General features: G+C 45.7%; 3 protein-coding genes across 8 annotated transcripts in view; 2 read left to right on the top strand and 1 right to left on the bottom strand.

Annotated features, from left to right (window-relative positions):
- Positions 1-196: 196 nt before the first annotated feature.
- Positions 197-9,608, top strand: LOC113018063 (uncharacterized). 4 transcript variants are annotated; one of them, XM_026161153.2, is made up of 8 exons: positions 450-581; positions 1,840-5,189; positions 5,974-6,144; positions 6,391-6,621; positions 8,078-8,127; positions 8,209-8,264; positions 8,343-8,645; positions 8,939-9,608. In XM_026161153.2, exons 2-8 carry the CDS (start codon positions 1,995-1,997, stop codon positions 8,953-8,955), a joined length of 4,023 nt encoding a protein of 1,340 aa, XP_026016938.2. In that variant the 5' UTR covers positions 450-581; positions 1,840-1,994; the 3' UTR covers positions 8,956-9,608. The 4 variants fall into 4 exon arrangements, with proteins under 4 accessions (XP_026016931.2, XP_026016938.2, XP_026016920.2 ...); XM_026161146.2 differs by lacking the exon at positions 450-581 and adding an exon at positions 197-336 and having other exon boundaries at positions 5,974-6,621; XM_026161135.2 differs by having other exon boundaries at positions 5,974-6,621.
- Positions 9,609-11,514: 1,906 nt separating this feature from the next.
- On the bottom strand, positions 11,515-17,516 carry ecsit (ECSIT signaling integrator). Of its 2 annotated transcripts, none has more exons than XM_080298304.1 (9): positions 17,477-17,516; positions 14,692-14,782; positions 14,320-14,556; positions 13,756-14,155; positions 13,441-13,664; positions 12,993-13,050; positions 12,724-12,872; positions 12,152-12,257; positions 11,515-12,066 (listed from the first exon to the last, which is right to left on the bottom strand). In XM_080298304.1, exons 3-9 carry the CDS (start codon positions 14,467-14,469, stop codon positions 11,780-11,782), a joined length of 1,374 nt encoding a protein of 457 aa, XP_080154430.1. In that variant the 5' UTR covers positions 14,470-14,556; positions 14,692-14,782; positions 17,477-17,516; the 3' UTR covers positions 11,515-11,779. The 2 variants fall into 2 exon arrangements, with proteins under 2 accessions (XP_080154430.1, XP_026017011.2); XM_026161226.2 differs by lacking the exon at positions 17,477-17,516 and adding an exon at positions 15,635-15,993.
- eml3 (EMAP like 3) overlaps positions 16,216-19,833 on the top strand; it is a 32,151-nt gene continuing 28,533 nt past the window's right edge. For both annotated transcript variants that reach the window (XM_026161164.2, XM_026161162.2), the window contains exon 1: positions 16,216-16,370. In XM_026161164.2, coding sequence (XP_026016949.1) covers positions 16,346-16,370 — 25 coding nt within the window. In that variant the 5' untranslated portion in view covers positions 16,216-16,345. The remainder of the gene's footprint in view (positions 16,371-19,833) is intronic.

The following is a 19,833-nucleotide window of genomic DNA, read 5'->3' as shown; positions in this document are numbered from 1 at the left end:
CATGTATCCAGTCCCTAGCTATAGTCTTGCTGTGACGTCAATGTAGTTTTTTCAAACCGGATCCACGTTAAAGGAACCGGGCCGTGGCCCCCAGCGCCCTAACGTTGTTTGTCCGTCAGCCCCTCCCTCATGCTCATTTGGTCGTTGTGTAGAAAAGTGGACCCCTGCTTGAAGCGTGTGCATATGAATTCGGGTCATGTGTAGAAAAAGACAATAAATCAATGGACCTTTGTGCAGCTATTCCAGTAGGGAACAGCTGTGCGGGGCCTCCGTGTCCCGGCACCACTCGGCTCTCTTTGGAAGAGACAGACAGACAGACAGGGGGACTCGTGACAGGTTTGTAAAATCCTTTTAATGCGACCCAGTGAATGGATGTGGCGTGGAAAGGAGGGGGCGTTGCACACTACTGTCTCTATGTACACAGACACACACACACACAGCGAGCATCCCACATCCTGGTACTTTTCAGCGTTGTCAAGGCAGCCTGAGCACGACTGGCGGAAAGTAGCTGCAGTGTCCTGGCAGAATATCTGTGCAAAACCGCCCCCAAAGTGTCCCGGAAAGTTAAGTGCCGCTAAAAGGTAACGGACGTGCATGTTTTCTGTCGCTCGTGCTTCCGGGCGCGCGGCTTTGCGGCTCGAATCTGCGCCTGTCCTCGCGGCTTTCACGCGCAGACAGGCGCCAGTCCGCGAGGACCAGAGCAGGAAAATGTTGTCCATTGTGCCGCTGAGAGACACAACGATCCAGGCACCATTTCCGCTCTAGTGCGACCGCTTTTCCACGGCCGCCCTGCGTGTTTTGCTGTAGGTTGTTCGGCTGAGTGGCCTGGTGGCGTTTGACTGAAACACACTGAGAATAAAGAAAAATGGCAGATAGACTTTGTGATAGAGAGAGACAGCTTTAAAGGGACAGCGACTCGCTGTTTTCTTCCTGCTTTCTGGAGCCGAAGCACTTCCACACACGACGACAATTTCATTTATTTCATAGTTATCTCCAAATCTTACACTGAAACTCGCGTTTCACGCGGGATTCTGCACAGATGTTGTGACAGATGAGGTGGGCGTCGTGCACGTATTTATTGTCTCCTGACTGGTGCACGAAATCCTGCTGGAGTGAGTGCTACAGATCTTAGAGTACGTCAGTGCTCCACTGAGACCACCTTACTCCGTGTACTCCGTGTACTTTCATTTCATCATGAGGCACACACATGTGAGTTAAACAGATAAAATGACTTTGGTTGAACTTATTTGGTGGAAATAAAACGTATAAATTGTTACATTTTTGTAAATAACTATTTGACTCTTCAATCCTCGCTAATATTATCATTACTTTGTGCAATTGAAGGGGATTATTGTGTTTTATATACAGCACTTGTTAATGTTGTTGTGCTTGTTGTTGCATTACTGATCAGTGAGCATGTTGTAATTCCCATGGCTCCAATCACTGCTACGAGCAGAGATCCTGAAGCAGGACCTCAGTGTGCAGCACTGCTGTTTCCGGGAGTTATTTCCAAACCTAACTATGGCCACCGCACCTGCCTGCTTATATACTCTTTAAAACGGCAATTGCAAACCTCAGTTTGAAATGTAGAGCAACAGTAGGTGCTACACATTGTGTTTTAAAAAGTGGAAAAATATTGTCTTGATGCATGCTCGATCATCCAGGTAAGGAAATCCCATAAAGGTCTTCATTCTGTTCATCGGAAACGTTTCGTCACTCATCCAAGTGACTTCAACTTGTGTTCGTTTTGCTGTTGCTTAATGTTTATTACAAAGTATTAACTAGTCTTTAGCTTATTTTCATCACATTTTAATGCAAAGACTGTTTTCTGTTCCTCAGGATATCTGCACACCAATGTGATGTCGGAGAGCATAAGAGGTGCTCAGAAACACGATGATGCTGATAATGACAGTTAGGATCCTGGACTGAGGGGCTACCAAGGCCAATCACTGCTGTTGGATGAGAACCGATGGGCTGTCTAGCCTGGCAACAGGATGCCAACTGCAAAAGGTAAAGGTGGCTCAACGTCCCACCGTTACCGGCCGGCCTCGGAGTATGATGATGCCACGCTCGCCCTAAAGCGAGAGTACTGGAGAAACAAGAAGCGAGAGCAGCGGGCCCGTGTGTCAGAGGAGAGGGAAAGGCACAAACACAGCAGCAGCAGCCAGGGAGGGAAGCAGCTAAATGCCCCAGCAGAAGAGGCTTCCACTCTGGCCCAGTCATCAGGTGCTTCGTCACCTCCTCTGCAGAGTAATGATAATTCATACAATTCTGTGTCAAAGCACGGAAATGCTCTGGGGGAGGGGTCACGTGAAACCACTGACAGCCAAAAGGAGAAGTGGCTCCAGACAGTAAAGCTCAACAAGCGTCTGCCTCAGTTGCCAGCGTCGTGTTCTATCTCTGCCAAATCAGCCAGCGGCAACGCAGCCGCAGGTAAACGTCAGACAGCAAGGGACGCAACCGTGTCCTCACCCGTGTCCTCACCCGTGTCCTCACCCGTGTCCAGTGGAACTCAGCTGAACACCGTATCCTCAGTGCCTCCAGTCAGAGTGACCAGAATAACCAATGGCAGCTCCAGTAAAACAGCACCTCAGCCACGTGTGTCTATGCAGGGTGCATCAGTCCCCAGAAACCAACATAAGGCACCGGTTGTATTACCCACTCAGCCCAAAGTCTTACCCACAGGTCTCGTTCTGGTGTCCTCTCCATGCGGCCCCACTTCCACTAAAGCAGAGAGCAAAAGAGCCATCTCAACACCTCAGAGTGGAACAAAGCGTGCCTTGGTCACCACACAGAGGGCTAAAGGTGTTGGCAATGCACGAGCTTCTCTGGAGTCCGACGAGGAAAGAGCAGCCAAGCGTCGGGAACAGTGGCGGATCAAAAAGCGAGAGCAGCGAGCAAAGCTTGCAGCTAGGTTAGCTAAAGCCAGAGAGAGGACACAGGGTGCAGAGATGACGTTTCAGAGGCTAACGGCGCCAAAAACCAGACACGTGGGAAGCATAGTTCTTCCATCAGAGTCACTTTTGAGAGGAGCAAGCCAGAAGCAGTGTCATACACGGGTCAAAACATCACTTACATCAGCCAAAAGTGAAAACAATAAACTGCAAAGTGGGACAGCAACTGTAGTTGTAACTGCTCTGCAAACATCTGATGTTCCATCTGTGAAAAAACCAGTAGACTCTCAGGGAAAGGTTCCAAGTTACGGTCATCTTGGCGGTGTTACCCGGGGTATCGCGAGATATAAAACGCCTAGACAAAGGTTCATCGAAGCACAGAGAAACTTAATGAACCACAGAAGTCTACGGTGTAAATCCCCAATGCTGCCCTCAGCTTTTGGTACCAGAAATATGCCCAAAATCAACCCCGACGACACGCCCGAGCAGATAATAGCTAAACGGAGAGAGTACTGGCGGATCAAAAAGCGCGAACAGCGAGCTAAGCTGTCCATGGAGGTAAAGGTTCGGTTGAAAGAGAGAGATTCTTTGATGAGGAGGGTGAAACGTTACCAGAAGATCCTCGAGGAGATGAGGAAGACTAGAGTGCTGGCGCAGTCAACCGGAAGTGCCCTCACTCACAGCCCAGAGACCATCGGAGGATTCATCAAAGAGGACGGGACGCTGACTGCTAACATCCCTCACAGTTCTGCATGTCACAGCATAGCAGAAGACAAAAGCCAAGTAGAGCTTTGTGTAGTTTCTACAAACACTCCTTTGGCACAACAACAGCGTCAGCCTGACGCTAAACTGAGAAGTGTTGCTCCCATCAGGATAAACCCGGCTCCCCCTCCTCTTTGCTCAGCTCAGGTGAAAGTCTCTGCTCCTGGACAGCTAGCCAACAAACTGCCGCGACTGCTCGCAGTTAGACCACAGACTCACCTCAAAAGCACAACCGTTCCTAATTTGCACTCATCAGCTATCCAAACTGTGGGTCAGCTCACACTTACTCATCCACAGAGCCCTCAAAATTCAGCAGGTTCAAACGTTAGCAGTTGTGTTATGAAAATGACCATCTCGAGCAGAGCGCCATCGCTGTCAGCCCTGTCTCTGGATGCGGGGCTGACGGAGGAGGAGAGGATGGCAAAGAAGAGGGAGTACTGGAGGATAAAGAAGCGTGAGCAGAGAGCAGCTCGAGCTGTCCGACTGAGACAGGGTGTTTTACATGCTAGGGCCGGTGCAGCCTCACAAAGGAGGAAGCCTCAGAAGCAGGGGACGCTGATCACTGTGCCTCAGATTAGAAATCTCACCGACACTACAGCAACTGCACCTCCTCTTTCCAACAACAGCGTGCTTTTTCTGCCTCGTGCAAATGAAATGAAACAGGAGAGTGACTCCATGCCAGCAGCTGACCTCAATTCTCCACCAGAACAAGCCATCTGTCCAGATATCAAACCCCCTATTTCCCCACCTCCAGCACCCCAGCTGGAGTCTGACCCATGTCTGAGCGCAGACAGCCAAACTGCCACTCTGCTAGCTGTGGCCTCCATGAAGAAGCTCCTGGAAGAATCTCTTAGCACAGTGACAGAATGTAAAAGTGAGCAGAACTCTATTAAAATGGAGACGATAGAAGAGGTTTCACAGCAAGACATGAAGCCAAATTTATCTCAGCTGTCCTTTGAAAGGGATGACACGGCTCCTATTGCTGCTGACCTCACTCTGCAGATAAAAAGCTGGGAGCTAGACAGCAAGGTCTCTGCAAAGGCCAGTTTACAAAGCCCTCAACTCAAGAACCCATCGCAGGTGAGTGAGACAGTTCCACCTCTTCCTGCTTCCAGTGAGCTAGGTGTGCATCATACCAGTGAGCACTCATCCCAGACCCCTTTGAACTACATAGTAAACACCTCCATGGAAGCACCACGCAGAACCCAGAGACTTTGCGCTAAAAAAGCCGGCTATAAAACCTGCTGCTCTCCAGAGCCACCAAAGCTGCATCACATCACAGCCGTGACGCTGGATAACCTGCAACCACAGCAGGAACAGCAGGAACAGCATCAGGCACAAGAGCAGAACATCTGCCCCGAATCAAAGCGGAGGTACAACAGCGTGGTGACGGAGCAGAGCGGCTTGACCAGCTTGCAGAGGAAGAGGGAGTACTGGAAGCTGATGAAGAGGCAGCAGAGGGCCAAGTTAAAGGCCAGGCAGAAAGACGGCGAGGGGGAGTGCAGCAGCGGGCTCTTCCCCAGAAGCATTCAGGTAACACGAGCAGCACTCGAGCTCTTTTTCTGCAAGAGGTGAAGTTTCAGTGCTTTGGTGTGTAGCTAATAGCTAATATTGATCATATTTGATAGTATGTTGTGTCCCGCTGGTTGCCCCTGATGTCAGCTGTGCATCATCATCAGATTCATCTTCACATGTGACTGTTTTTGAAAAATGAGTGCTAGCTCTGACCCCTGTAGCATTTCTACCTTTTGAAGCCTAGATTTTCGTGTTGTGTTCAGGATCTGAGCGTGGCAGAAATTCAACACTCAAAGTAAAGAAGACTGCATTTGATTTTCTTCCTCCTTTTATCTGCATACAGAGTTCCATTTGATGATTGCAAAGGTGACAAGCTTGACTAAGGCCACTGAAATCTGCCGCGTGCTACCAGATGAACCATTTCCGACTAGTGCAGCCTAACTTTGTATTTAGCTCGTGCAATGGGCAGAAAACCCAAGCATCACTTAAATGAATGAAAGCTATTGAGTATTTAGCAGCATGTGCACATAGTGTCTATGTAAAAGAGGGGCCCTCCATGTAAAGAGTGCATTTTTCACATACCTAAATTTCTCTATGTATATAAAAGTGGTTTCTGCAGTCGACTCAGTTCAGACTTGACTCAGTCCAGCTGAAGCTTGAATCGCTGCAATTCTCAGGCATATGGTATTTGAACAGGAAAAACAAAGTGGAGTTCATCTGAAGGGGGCCCATTAAAGCTAGGAGCAAACTCTGCCTCAGTTTCTGAAAAGCCGTTTGTTCATGTCATATTTTCTTCTTTCAGACCCCGGGGCTCGTTATTATCAACAGTCTTAAAGGGGCGAGTCCTCCAGCAAAACGAGCCCTGCAGCCCAAACCACCTGTCTCTCCTCTGGACTCAGTGACCAGCATCCCCACCGTTCTGGTTGTTAGCCAAACAACATCTAATGCTCAACAGTCAGCGTGCACGCTCCAGGTCAGACTGCCTATCACCAGCAATGAGTACAGCAGCGTCAAACTTGGGCCTTCACATGCTGTATCCAGCTGTGCAGGAGTTTCTGAATCTCTACAGCTTTCACAAGCATCTAGAAGCACTGATGTAGACTCAGCTCCCGCCCTCACCGCTGCGAAGCCACCAGACAAACCACTGTCCAGTACTGACATGCACCTCATTGAACCCCTTGGTCAAAGTCCGTTAAAAATCCCCTCTGCTCACCTTCAGAGTCCCCCACACAAGAAACAATCCTCCACCCAGCTGGCACCAGTGAGCACCATGGTTCCTCCAAAGCCCATCCCAGGGGAAAGTGAGCAGGACTTTCTGAGGAGGAAGCGGGAGTACTGGAGGATAAAAAAGAAGGAGCAGAGAGCCAGGAAGGCAGTTCGGGAGAAGGGAATCACCCAAAGCTTCAACAGCTGGAAGACTAGGATGCCTCCCCTGGGTCTACAGACAGAGGTGAGAGTTGCACAGTTACATAAACAGCTTGTTTTTTTAGCTTACTGGCATGTAATGATTATTGTATTCATATTACATACTACTGACATTTATATTATACTTAATAGGCTCAAGGTTTAGCTGGCATTTCTGGTTTTCTTCTTATTTATCTGGAAGGACTTTCTTGGTTAGCGTGTGCTAGTTCTCCTCTTACACTGCTTGATTAACTCGAGGGGTTCCACAAGGTTCAATCCTGGGTCCACTGATGTTTCCCTTTTATCATTCTGTCTTTTTTTGGCATTTCTTATCCTTTTTATGCCATCTTTTAAGCCTCACCAGCCAAATAGGCTGCCCACCCTGGTTGGCTGTTTATCCCGGATTAGTGACTGAGGCCATGATTACAGCTCCACTTGAAATACATTTAACATTCAGTCACGTGATTGATTTCCTTTGTTCGTCTTCAAAGACCAGCGTTCGTAATCTCGGTGAAGTATTTGATTCCTCGCTGAACTTTGACTCACATATAAAGTGTACCTCACGTTCCTTTTACTTTCTTTTAAGGAACATTTCTAAAATGCGAGCCTCGTTCTTTGAACTAGAGCAAATTGTTCTTGTGTTAGTGTCGTTGCACATGTTGTGATGCCCTTTTACCAGTTTAGACAAATCATCTTTGTCATGCCTCCAAACAATTACAAAATGCTGCAGTCAGACTCGTAGCAGGCTCTAGCAAGCAAGCTCACAGCCTCGAGAACAAAACGACATAGAACTTTCAAATTGATTTGATAGGTGTGTCTGCTAAAACCCTTCAATGAGTTCAAATCTCATGACCTCAACCTCACCGTCAGACATCAGAGGTCAAGTTTTCTGAAAATCTTCTGAAGTCACATTGGATTTTGAAATTCGTATCATAGTTGTATCTACCAGGAGAGTGAGGGGTACCACTGTCCACCACCAGTATCTTTCTCTTTACGTTGGTTCCCAGTAGATTTTAAAATTCTCACACTTATAATTAATTAATTTAAAAATTGAAGCGGGTCCTTTCAGCAACAACAAGTATGTTCCCCACATAAATAAGGCTTAAAAAAATCGGTCAGACACTAACGCAGGTTTTCTGTCACAAGGCTGATGATACCCTCATTCCCAGGACTGATCTCTCAGTGATACAGAAACAGAGGAGTACTTTAGTACTCCAGTAGAAAAGGAACAGATTACTAAATGGTGCACTCGTGCCCCTGTTCTTTGCCAAAGCCTTTGTTTGTAAGTAAATCAGGTGACCTAAAAGACACAAAAGCACCAGAAAGAAACTACAAAATACACAAAATAATGTCAAAGTGACAAAACTACAGGACCTCTGTTTAAGCATCTCTCCAGTCTGACTTGTGTCTAGGTTCACCTTGTTTCAGGGAGCTCATGAAAGCACGTAAAAACACTGCACGTGGCCTGTGCTTTAGTTTTTCACTCTGTCTAATATCTTTAGGAACCTGGTCAGTGGGTGAACTCTTCTGAGGAGTCAGAACATCTAATGAGGTGAGAGATTTCTTTGCTCGCTTTCTTTTGATATCAACATCATCAGCATTCAGGATAACACACAAAAATCTCCCTTCACAGCTCTTCAGTGGACTCGGCATCCTTCACATACTCGGATTACACAGCCCCAATCGAAGGTAAAGTATGTCACTGTGAACTTGAACGAATGCACATAAAATGGTGAAAGTAGCCAAAAACAAACTCTGCCTTCTCAGATGAGTCAGAGCTGCTGTTCGCTGAAAGTGAGGACGATTCTGTTTCCGATGCTGTCTGGAGGAGCCGCTACCTCATGGACTATGACCCACTCAACCAGCTGCTGGTGTGCATGGTGTGTGGGGAACTGCAATATTCCCACAGCCTAGAGGGAGTGAAGGCCCACATTGACGAGGCCCACCCGCACACCCTAACCTTGGAGCCCGGCGAGAAAGAGCAAATACGGGAGGCCTGGGATGAGCAGGTGTCGCGGCGGGAACGCTTCTTCAGCAGCCAGCTGCAGCAGCACAGCAGACCTGTGGCAGGTACAGTATGAGCTCGGATCACGTAGTTAAGTCACCTGACTTTGCAACACAGCAGAGTTAAAAGTAGCTGCAGAAGAGCATCTGTTAGCCTCATCTGTACGACTGATCCCCAATGAGGTTTATCCTTTAATCGGCTCATATATTCATATAATGTAATGGTAGCAACACTGGCTCAGCAGTTATATACAATGATGGTGCAAACTCGCCTGACTGCACCGATCAGTGTGAAACAATTCAATCAAAGGCTAAGCCATTTCTCTGCAGATAACAACGCTGTCTGACTTCTTTTGCAGAACCACACAAGAACTGAAGAGCTGAAGAGACGGCTGCAGGAGGCAGCTGAAGACCATGGACCAGGAGAAACAAACCCCACCCCCTTTCTCTCGTGTATTTTATTTCTTATCAGTGTGTTTACCTCTGCTGGAAGACACCTTGGAAAAGAAGGCCCTAAAGCAGCTTTACCTCATTTCCTACCAGGGTTGTGTATGTTTATCAAAGGCAGTGAGGACATTTTTATACTGAAGCTGCTTCATCCGAGATTTGCTGTCAGTCCTTCTCCTGTTGTGTTTGTTTTTTGTGCTCCTTTTTTCTCTCATCCACCAATCAGCTGCAGCAAACGGTTGCTCCTGCTTCTCCCAGAAGTTTCCTCCTGTTCAAAAGGAGCTCTTCCTCCCCACTCTTGCTGCTCAGAGGGGATCATTGCACTTCTCTATAATATTGTTGCTTCTTACAACACAGCACCTTGAGATGAGTGTTGGAGTGAAACATTACTACATTTGGGAAATCTTCACTCCGGGAAGGCTAAGCTAATGGCATTCTGGACATATCAGTTTATTAGGCCACTGAGCTTTTTGGTCTTAATTTATTGATCCAATCACAGACTTGCACAAATATCTTCTTTGATCACATGACCTCTGTGGGCGCCATAATAAAATATAACCTGTGTTTTCCAGCTGGAGCATACTCATGGCCAGTTTGTACATTGCTCTCTGCTCTGCCTTGGTGGATTTTCTGCAGGGGTGAACATTTCAGCATTCTGGGAAAACACTTTAGGTATTCCAAGGAAAAACGGGATAATAGGTGGTATGGGGGTAAAAGAATGAGTAGCTCAGAAGAAGCTCAGCTCAGTCATGAAATTAGCACCAGTGTCCAGGCTGTGAATTCCACAGTGGGAAGTGTTTTAGCACCAAATCTAAAGAATATTATTGATTGTTTAAAGTTCCTGAAAACTCCTGGAAAGTAAAAGGCGCAACCTGCTGGCTGAGCTGCTGAGAGCACAAACTGGGGCTGAATGCACCGGACTGAGGAACACTTGCTGAATACGTTTGTATTGGAGGACTGGGTCACTGCAGTTGTGCAGAGACACACTACCTGTTCACTGATAGCAGCCGTGGGATACAATCCATGGCTTTTGTCAATGTGACATTTATAGTTGATTATACAATACGTTAATATTTAACCCTGGGATCAGTCAGCTGTAGAAAAACAGCATCAGCACAACATTTTCTACTATTTGGAAGCTGACAGAATCTGCTAGTGTGCAGATTTTCCTGCAGGCTTGTATTCAGGTTAGTCTGCTCTAGAGCCTTGATAGTTTCTCAAGCACTGAATGGGGCATCTGGAACTGAGCTGCAATTTGCTACTGCATCACATCCTTACGTGTTCCTCCGGGGGCAACTTTTTGTACCGAGACAACTTTCTTAGGGACAGTTTGTCACCTCTGCGAAAATCTCCTGCAGCACTGTAAATAGACTAATATATGACATGCCAAATGTGACTTTTTCTGTGCCGTTCCACAATATTTGGAGCAGCCTTGTTATTTATTGAATCTCCTCTTACGCAAGTGATCGTTGATGATGCATTATTCATATCTGTAGAAAGCTCCGTGTTAGAAAAGAATTTCATTTGTGAATGTTATCAATCCAAGGCTTTCCTACTTAAGTAGTAAATGGATGAAGTGCTCTGGAATGCTTTTCAATGATTTTTCTATGGTTTTCATGAAGACTACAACACTGAAATATTCTTGTATTTGAGCACAAAGCTGAGGTGAATACTGTCTGTGCAGCCACAACGCAGTGGAAAGAGCTTGTGGTGATCAGATCACTCATGAAAATCAGACGCGATTGTCTGCCAGTTTAAAAAGGGAATGTTTAAATGCCTTTTCAGTAATAAACTTTTTCTACTGTTCATTCGAATCCTTTGTCTTTTTTGTTAAACTCGGTTTTCTCCAGTGCAGTTGTGTCACTTGTGTGGTATTATGATCAGAAATATTAAGAATTTCACATTAATAAGCACAGAAATTCCTGCTTTGCACATTGACCGTATCGTTTTTATTGAATCCACTGAAGCTGCACTTGCACCAGCAGGGCAGCTTACACCCGAAGTGTGCACTGTGGCTCCAGCCTGGGTCTGTGATGGGCAGCTGTGGGTGAATTTTGTGTGTGCAGTGCAAACTCAAGCTTGCCAATGCACTGCAGTAAGGCAATGGAGCTCTAAAACAAAGTAGAAACCGTGTCAGTTGGATGTAGAGCATGATGATGCACCTCATCAGGAGCTTGTTTTACTAAGAGATGCAATAACAGTTTCACAAACACATTTTGCTAATTAACAAAACTACAACCAAAAACTGTTTTAGTGAAACTCTACCAGACACTCCACAGCTGAAAGACCACAGACGATGAGGCCAGTCTGTTTTCTCCACAGTCTGACCTCAACTCCAACTTCACAACAACTGTAAAGCCAAACACTCCTGACAGCGTGAGCTCACTGAAGTCTGCGCGGCGAGCTGTTGTCATTGGAGCAAAAACCAAGTTCACCAAAATCAAGTCGAGCTTCAATGGCAGTGAAAAACAGTTAAACAGAGTCCAACTGTAAATGGAAGTCAACATTTATTGTGTTACTTTAACAACTCGACTTCATCGTTGTTTATTTCCACAGCTACAATGACTTCATTTGAACACATACAGACTTAGTACTTCCGTAGATAGTCTGCTGTATTTTAAAGGTGTGAGACATTTGTGACTGAATAAATACGTTTGTAATTATTTTGTACGGCTTTATTAAATATGCTAAAAAGAATTTACAAAAGCCTCCCGGCTGGTTCGGAGGGAGTCAGGAGGAAACTTTTTTCCTGTTCACTGCTTCACACCCTGACTTCTCCTGGGCTCCTCTTCCACTACAGCCTCGCCGTCTTCCCCAGGGTCTGCTTCTTCTTTATGGGCGTGTGAAGAAAACCAGGTTCCACTGGCCGAGTCGGTGTCGCCCACCCCTTGCAGCTCCCGGGGTCCAGCGCCCAGTCGGAACAGCGTGGGGATCTGACCTAGGATGGGGTTACTCTGTTGGAGGCCAGAGATCCACTGATTGAGGGTAGCCTGGTCCCCCTGACTGGTCATGCACATGGCAAAGACTGGACCGTCATCCACTGGATAGACACACAGACACACATCATCTATGTTACACCCTGGAAGTGAGGGGTTGTGGTCAACAGCAGTGATGCCATATCTTACAGTCTTCCACATCGAAGCTCTCATCGTCCCCCAGGTCGCGGTCCAAATCCAGGTCTAGCTGCAGAGGATACATGAAACACCTCTCTGGGTCATACGGCTCTTCTATCTGAGGGGAGGGAGGAGGATTTGTTTGTAATTTAATTCACAAAGTTTCACATATTCTACATTCATTATACAGAGTCTACAACGAGGGGAACACACAGACGGTCACTGCAGAAAATGCCGGCTGTTTGCAAATGACAGCCAGCTGAAGAAGCTGGGAGAGCTTCACAGGGAGTGGAGTGAGGGTGGTGTCAGTTCCCCCAACACCAGCATGCACAGATGTCTACAGGAAAGCAGCTGCAACGGCTGCATTCCTAACATCTGAGTGTATTAATGAACACACCAAGCTGGACAGTTCTGTACTAGAAATCCTGTTTTTAATGGATCTTAGGAAATATTCTATAATCTGAGATTCTGGTTTTGTGACTTTCCTGAGCTATAAGCCACAATCATTAGAATTCAAACACTCTGTTATATGATCATCACACAGCACTTATTATTTGTAATGGTTAACAGTAATGTTTGCCCACCTTCTCTTCAGGTGGGGCAGGGTCGGCTCTGAGGACGTAGTAGTAAACACACGTCTTCCTCATCCACAGAGGGAACGGGCCCTCCACGAACACGGGCCTGCACGGGTTGTGCTTAGCGAGCGCTTCCATCTGGCTGGGGCTCTGGATGCCTGGTGCAAACACAGGAAAGAAAGAAAACAAACAACAAATATGGAAATGATGCCATTATTAGTATTTTTAACAATATATTTCTGACTAAGACACAGAATGTAGTTTCAAGTCATCCATACCTACTATATGTGGAAGTGTGACTTCAGCACCGCTGTCTGTGATGTCTGTGCAGGGCAGCTTGTGAGGAGAGCACACACAGTTTGGTAAATACAAGATTTACATCTGATGACAAAACACAAAGTCAGTCAAACGATTTTTACACACAAGTTTGTCTTAGTTAGACCTGAGAAACTAAATGACTGTAACACAAAAACTTGTACTCGCAATCATGTGGAGTTTTTTCTCCACTTTCTATAAGCTCAGTTTAAAAGCTTAAGAAATGTGGAACACGAGTCTGTGGTTGACAGCTGTGGAAAAGGGGTTTCCAGACTCGGGTCTGAAACATTCAGCGTATTAGCTTTAAAGATTTTAGAGTTACTTTTGTTATTCTTTTAAAGAACAAAGCCAGGCTAGCTGTTCCCCTTGTTTCCAGTCTTCATGCTAAGCTAGGCTAATCCATGCATATACCTGGTAGACGGTCACTTTTGCATCCCAGTCGTTTGCCATGCGTGTGAGGCTGAAGCGTGCCAGGTCTACTGGGTCTTCAGGGAGTTGCTTGGGAATAGGAAAGGGGTTTGCGTGCATGAACTTGGGGAACCAGTACATGATACGCTGGTACTTTCTCATAGGGTGGGTCTTTTCTCCAAAGATCTGGACCAGCAGCACTTTGGTCTCAGTGTTGGGCATGATACCTGAAGCACAGACACTGACACTTAGACACAAAAACAGTGTACAGAACACCTCAAGATTCTCAACAACTACCACAATACTATAGACACCCACCATAATTCTCCATCTGCTCCAGGAGCTGCACTCCACACTCCTGCTGACGGGGATAGTGGTTGAACATCCTCTGGATAAAGTTTTGCGGCACGAATACCTCTTTAGGAAAAACATCCAGCAGCTTGTTGTAGACAGTGAGGTCTTTCTCCACCCCGAATTCGGGCATCTTCTTCAGAGCAGCATAGATGAACTCCACATGACCTCGACGCCTTATGTCTCTCTTGGTGTAGACGTCTATCACTTTGTTAAACGTGGCCTTGGTTTTGGTTTCTTTGGCGACCTGCTCAAACAGATCATCGTGGGCGACCAGAGACTTGTCCCTCGTCTTGTCCTCTTCCTGAACGAACCGTGCAGGCTGACTCTTGGTGCGCGCTGGGCTGCTGTGGAAATGCCTCAACACCTAAAAGCAACATGTTTTTGTTATGAACGCATATAAAAGATTCATTCATATGATCTGATTATTTATTGATTAACACCAAACAAAGAGTCGACTGCCAGCTGCCTTTCTCTGCGATTATATCAGTGCTGTATATGAGCTTAAGTCTGGTCGCTGCTAAAGCTCACCTCGCGCTGTGGGACGCCGAGCAGACTCGAGGAGTGTAACCGGAATAGAGCGCCGTTGTCTCCAGCAGCAGCAGCAGGAGGCAGCCGCCTCCCTGCGTGGCTGAGCAGCCGCAGAGACTTGAGCTGATGCAGGCAGCGGCTGCCCTTCATAGTCGAGCCATCACGGCGAGTGTCAGAGAACAGAAGTGCACACGGACGTGAAGCTCACACGTTCACTCTTCGGTGTACCTCATCCAGCTGTGAATATTTGTACAGAACGATCAAACTTTACATTTCACATTTTTGTGAAGTTTAGTTCGTCAACTGCTCAAACGTTGTAGTAATGATAGTTATTATTATCACCCCAACATGTATAACCATGTTAATACTGACCTTTAATGCCGACAATCGGACAAGAAGGCGCTGTCAATGGACGCTACCATGTTCAAAGGCCAGTACAGCATTCCGGTCCGACACGCGTTTGCTTCCCCCAAACAATAGAAACAGTGACAGAAATGATAGTTCCGTAAAACCGCAAATAAGCGCAGTAAATATTCTCCATTAAAATGCAGGAAAATGATTTCTAAATCAATGCCATTCTTCGCGCTGTAGCTATGATTCTTCAAACTATTAAACAAAAGTTGAGAAAAGAGAAAGCTAACTATTTTTTTATCCTTTGTCGTGCAGTATAATTTAGGGTGACCATATTTTGATTTCCAACAAAGAGGACACTTGTGCCAGCCATGAAGAACTTTAATAATACTGTTCTCTTAACTGTAAACTTTAACATATTTAAACGATGCCTTCTCTGTGCGGTTAATGAATGGTGAAATAAAAAAAGTTGTAGAGGCTTTTACAAGTCAACAAGAGACACTTCTTAAGGCAAGGGTCGCCACTTTGCAGCCATCGTCGAGCTTATGTTGGCTGACAATAATGCAACACTAAAATTCAAATACAGTCACAGTGACATAACGTTGCATTTATAGAATCGCTGGTCAAATGCAATATAAGCAAAACAACAACAACAAACAAACAAAATCAAAACTAAAAGGTCTTACCCTTAAAATAAGATTTAAAAAGATCCCCGGTGACGTTTCTGGCACCATCCTTTCTGTTGCCACTTCCAGTGTTTCCGTGTGTGTGTGCGTGTTTTAATGTGTGATGTCTTTACCTTTAAGGTGTTCTATATAAAATAAATAAATTACCTGTCTTGCAGGTATCTTTATGACGTCAGATCACTCTAAAAATGACATTTTTAACGTCAATTAGACTTTCATACTGGGTCAATAAAGGATATATAAAAGTCACTTTACCAAAAACTAATGGCAGCTTCTACCTTGTGACAGGAATATTGTGCGTGTTCAGGATGACTGGATATCATTCGTGAGGGATGCATTTGATATACGTTTCATTTCTTATAGGCCAACAAGTTATTTATAGCAGTTTGAATGCAGGCAGTCACTTTCTGGCACAGGTTTCAGGGCTTGTAGTGCGCACCGCCGCCACGAGATGGAAACAAATGCTCGTCCTGTAGCTGCCAGGCTGCAGAGGTGCAGCCGTAAGAAGCTGCTTTAAGAGTTCCGTGAGATGTTCTGGTTTACGGACACTGAAATCCTCCTTCCTGACGCAGTCTGACTGAGGCGAATATCTGGCAGCACTTTTAGCCGTACCCGGTGCCTTCCCGCCAATAGTGTCAAGCTAGCTATAACGAGGGGCTACACTTCCGGAAGCGGTTTTCAGTCTGTGGTGTGATTGTTTTTAGTTTTTCATTTTATATAAAGTAATTTCGAACTATATTTTATATTTAAGCTTGATTTCCTTATAAGTACTCCCCCCTCACACACACACACACACTCACCCACGCACCCGCGCGTTTAATAAACTATTGCGCTTTATGTTGCGGAAAATTCCGCGTTTCCGGTATTCTTAGACCTGTCATCGACTCAAGTCTCCAGAGTGTGGGCTGTGATTCTCCTCTGTCAGCATGGAAAACACACCTTAGTGCACGCTGCTCTAAAAACAGGAGCCGCCGTCTAAACCTGGGATTATGGATTCCTCTACCAACAGTCTGGGTGAGTGCAGCAGCGACAGTGGTCCTTTGTGTTTTTACTGACAGCATTAGCCGTGGAAACTTCACTGTCCGTGCTCGGATCAGATAATCGCATCGCTCTCAAAGGAACGCTGTCAAACAGCTTCAAAGATGGCAATCTTTGGACAAAACTAGCATACACCGCACCACACACGCTTTACACAGTTTAACAAACGCGTTAAACCTCGAGCTTTGTTCGGAGGCTTTCAGTCACACCAAAACTTCGTAACTGAACACTCAGATGCAGTTTTTCTTGGCAGCGCTCGTCGCCGCATTCTTTGCTGTCTTTTATTGCAAGCGGATGGTCGGCGGAACATCCGCTCTGACTTTCAAAGGATTTTTGCTGCTTAATTCTGGGCTTTTCAACATTTCTCCATGTTTTGTTCAGTCACACGTTAGCGCAGACAGACAGTAGTCTCAAACGTCGATGGAGAAACAGGACGTTACAGCAGCGCTGTGACTGTGTAGGTGCGTGGGACGGCTGCACGTCGTTTACATTATTTCTGTGGCATTCAAATAGTTGCCTCAAGTCTGGCCCGAGTGATCAGGACACCCTGGAGGCGTGCCTGCAACCACTTTGTGTCGCAAACTGAGTTGTGTGCTGCTGATTCCATGTTGTCACGCGTGGGTAGTTTGAGCATCAACATTGAGACCACCGGCAGAGCGAAGACCGCAGCAGCCTGTGTCCATGCACAACAGTTCATCCATATATTAGACGAAGCACCAGCTGAACATCCTTCTCTCCAAGTCACTGTGGGTTGGGTGAAAAAGCTCCACCCTGTCTGTCCCCACAATACTTACTATTATGCTGAAACTGGAACTTTGATAGCTGCCCAGTACTGCTTTTGATTCACATGTGTATACAAACATCCACACCCAAGCCTATCTTACATACTCTGGCTTCTTGAAAGCTGGTGGGCCGCCAAAGCGCTGGGGAACAGCAAATATATTAATATCACATGGGGAAGCTTGAGCAAGGCAGCTGTGACTCAGTGCTGCAGGAAGCTTCAACACACAGCCATTTCTCTTAATGAAGACCTGCGTTACGTTGGTAATTATGTTTCATAAACGAAGATGGTGACACGTTACCTGCCTCGGAAAGCTGCATGAGGTGTGCTGGAGCTCTGGAGAGTTGCTTGTGCCTCGGTGTCAGCTGGCCGGCTTACGTAATATGAGTTTGTAGGGATCAAATAACTGCTGTGTTTAGCAGTAACATGCAGATACTGATACACAATATTTCCTCCACTGAATACAGCCCAGTGTGGTGGACTGTATGCCAGCCTTAAAGTTGAAGCACATCTGACATCGGGTTAAAGGACTGGCTGATATCTTTGCAAACTAGTCATAGTAATGTTTTAGGGAAGAGCGAGCAAATGTGCAGTGTGTGCAGATTCCAGTGCCACACAAAGAGGCTTTACTGCTTTTCCAACAGTTTACTTCTGTTAATGGCTATTTGAGACTTAGCAAAACAAGACTTTAAAGATACTGCCCTCAGTTTTAATACTGATACCATTTGTTAGATGTTAAAAATAAAGTAAGATAATATATCCATATTGAAAATACAAAGTAAGCCTGCTATCTTACTGCCTTTCTGCTGGTTCATAACACCAGTCTTGTGTTTTGTAATTGTTGTGTCCATGACTTGTATCAGTAATGATAACTGCACAAGTTCAATCTGTGCAGAAATGTGGAAAAGCATGAAAAACTCCTCAGATTTTCAAACTGCGTTTACTGAGTCACTGAATGAACTTAGACACATGCATGCTGTGTGTGTGAGCACAATGCAACCAGTGAAGTATCACGCTCTCTTAAGTAACTGCATAACTTTAGACGTTACAAGAAACTCCCCAGCTCAGAGTAAGGAATGGAAGACCTTTGTTTCAAAGGACAGATGTGCCTGTAGTTTACGGCTCAGGAGGTAAAGTTTACTAGTTTTCACATTCTCCTGACTAGTCTGAACTTCCATAAAAGGTCACAGCTTATGCTAACAGGGTCAAATAGACCAGATCAGAAGAACTGTATAGAAATTCAGTGAATGTGGGATTTATGTCCGGACGTAACGCAGCGTTACCTTGCTTACATTTGCAGTTATCCTAGTAAAGGTGCGGCGTCGTACCATTAACCCCGACTGACTAACACTTCTTTCTGACCCACACAGACCATGTACAGTCGCACACTTAAAGGAGCTAAAGTGCATAAAGTGCTAAGCTCTTCACTATAGATGAGGACAGTATCAGTGAAACGCTTCGTGCTCTGTTGTGGTAATTGTCAGCCTCCATCTGTGATGAGCTGTGTTTCTTTGTCATGGTTTGCTTTGGTGTAAAAGCAGCTGCTGCTAATGCTGGAATAGCAACTTTTCCTACAGGAAGTGACATCACTCAGTGTTTCAAGCGTCTGAAGAGGCATGCCTTCTTCTGTCTATTTGTATTTGTATAACTTGAGAAGAGAAATTGAATTACTGCTTACGGATTACTGTAAAAATGTGTGCATACCCCACTTACACAGCTGGAAGTTAAACAGCTGGAAGATGTGAATGTGGTCACATTGCTGTAGTGCATAAGACAAGAAATACACACCTTCACACTCAAACAAGCATTATAAGAGCCGTCAGAGGACTAACACCAGTTACTGTTACTGTTAAACCCAAATACTGTTTATACTGCAGCACTTAGACACGTGCTTTAATAGAGAGGTTTAGAATTAGAGCCGCAGAATCGAGTCTATTCATACAGCACTTAGCACTTAGTCAGCTTGCTGCTGTAAACACCCTGAGAACAGGAGTTATATTTGGTGTATATACGGTAAGGGTTCAATTAGTGGAACCAGAGTGGATTCATCATTTCAGCGTGTTGTGGTTTTGGCTCGAACAGCTGTCTAGGAGTACTGTGAGGATTTGGGACGTGTTGCAGTTGTGCAGAGATCAGCAGGAAGTTGCATCAGCAAATGGCAGCCTTTTCAGTGTTTTTCCCAGAATGTCGTAATAGTGCTTCTTTTCAGAAGAACACACGTGCTGTTCTGCTGGAGCCTGGAGGTAAACACTCTTTCTTCTGTCTCAGGGCTGGAAGTTAAAGCTCACTGCTTTCTAACAGACACTGAAATGTGTCTGTAGCATTGAGTGAATGCTGAATCCTGTCTGGTCAGTTTAAAGATTGAAGTCGGGGGAATCAGAGTGTTTTCACTGGCGCCTTGTTTTGATCGCACCTGTAAATCAGAAGGAAACCAAAGCGGCTCAAACGTCAGTCTGTGCAGTTAAAGCAGTGCTGATAATAAATCAGTCAGTCTCACTCAGTGAGATCATCATGTGGCAGAGATTTATGCTCCATGGCCGTCAGTGGCTTACAGTGTTGTTATCTGTATGTAGAGCGAGCACGGACTTGCACTGTATTTGTGTCTGCTTCAGCGAGGCCTGACGGTTAAGATTGTGGCAGCGTGTTGTGAGCTGCATC

The sequence above is a fragment of the Astatotilapia calliptera genome, chromosome 3 (assembly GCF_964374335.1).
Source record: "Astatotilapia calliptera chromosome 3, fAstCal68.1, whole genome shotgun sequence".
NCBI lineage: Eukaryota > Metazoa > Chordata > Actinopteri > Cichliformes > Cichlidae > Astatotilapia > Astatotilapia calliptera.
This window is presented reverse-complemented; position numbering and strand designations above follow the sequence as displayed.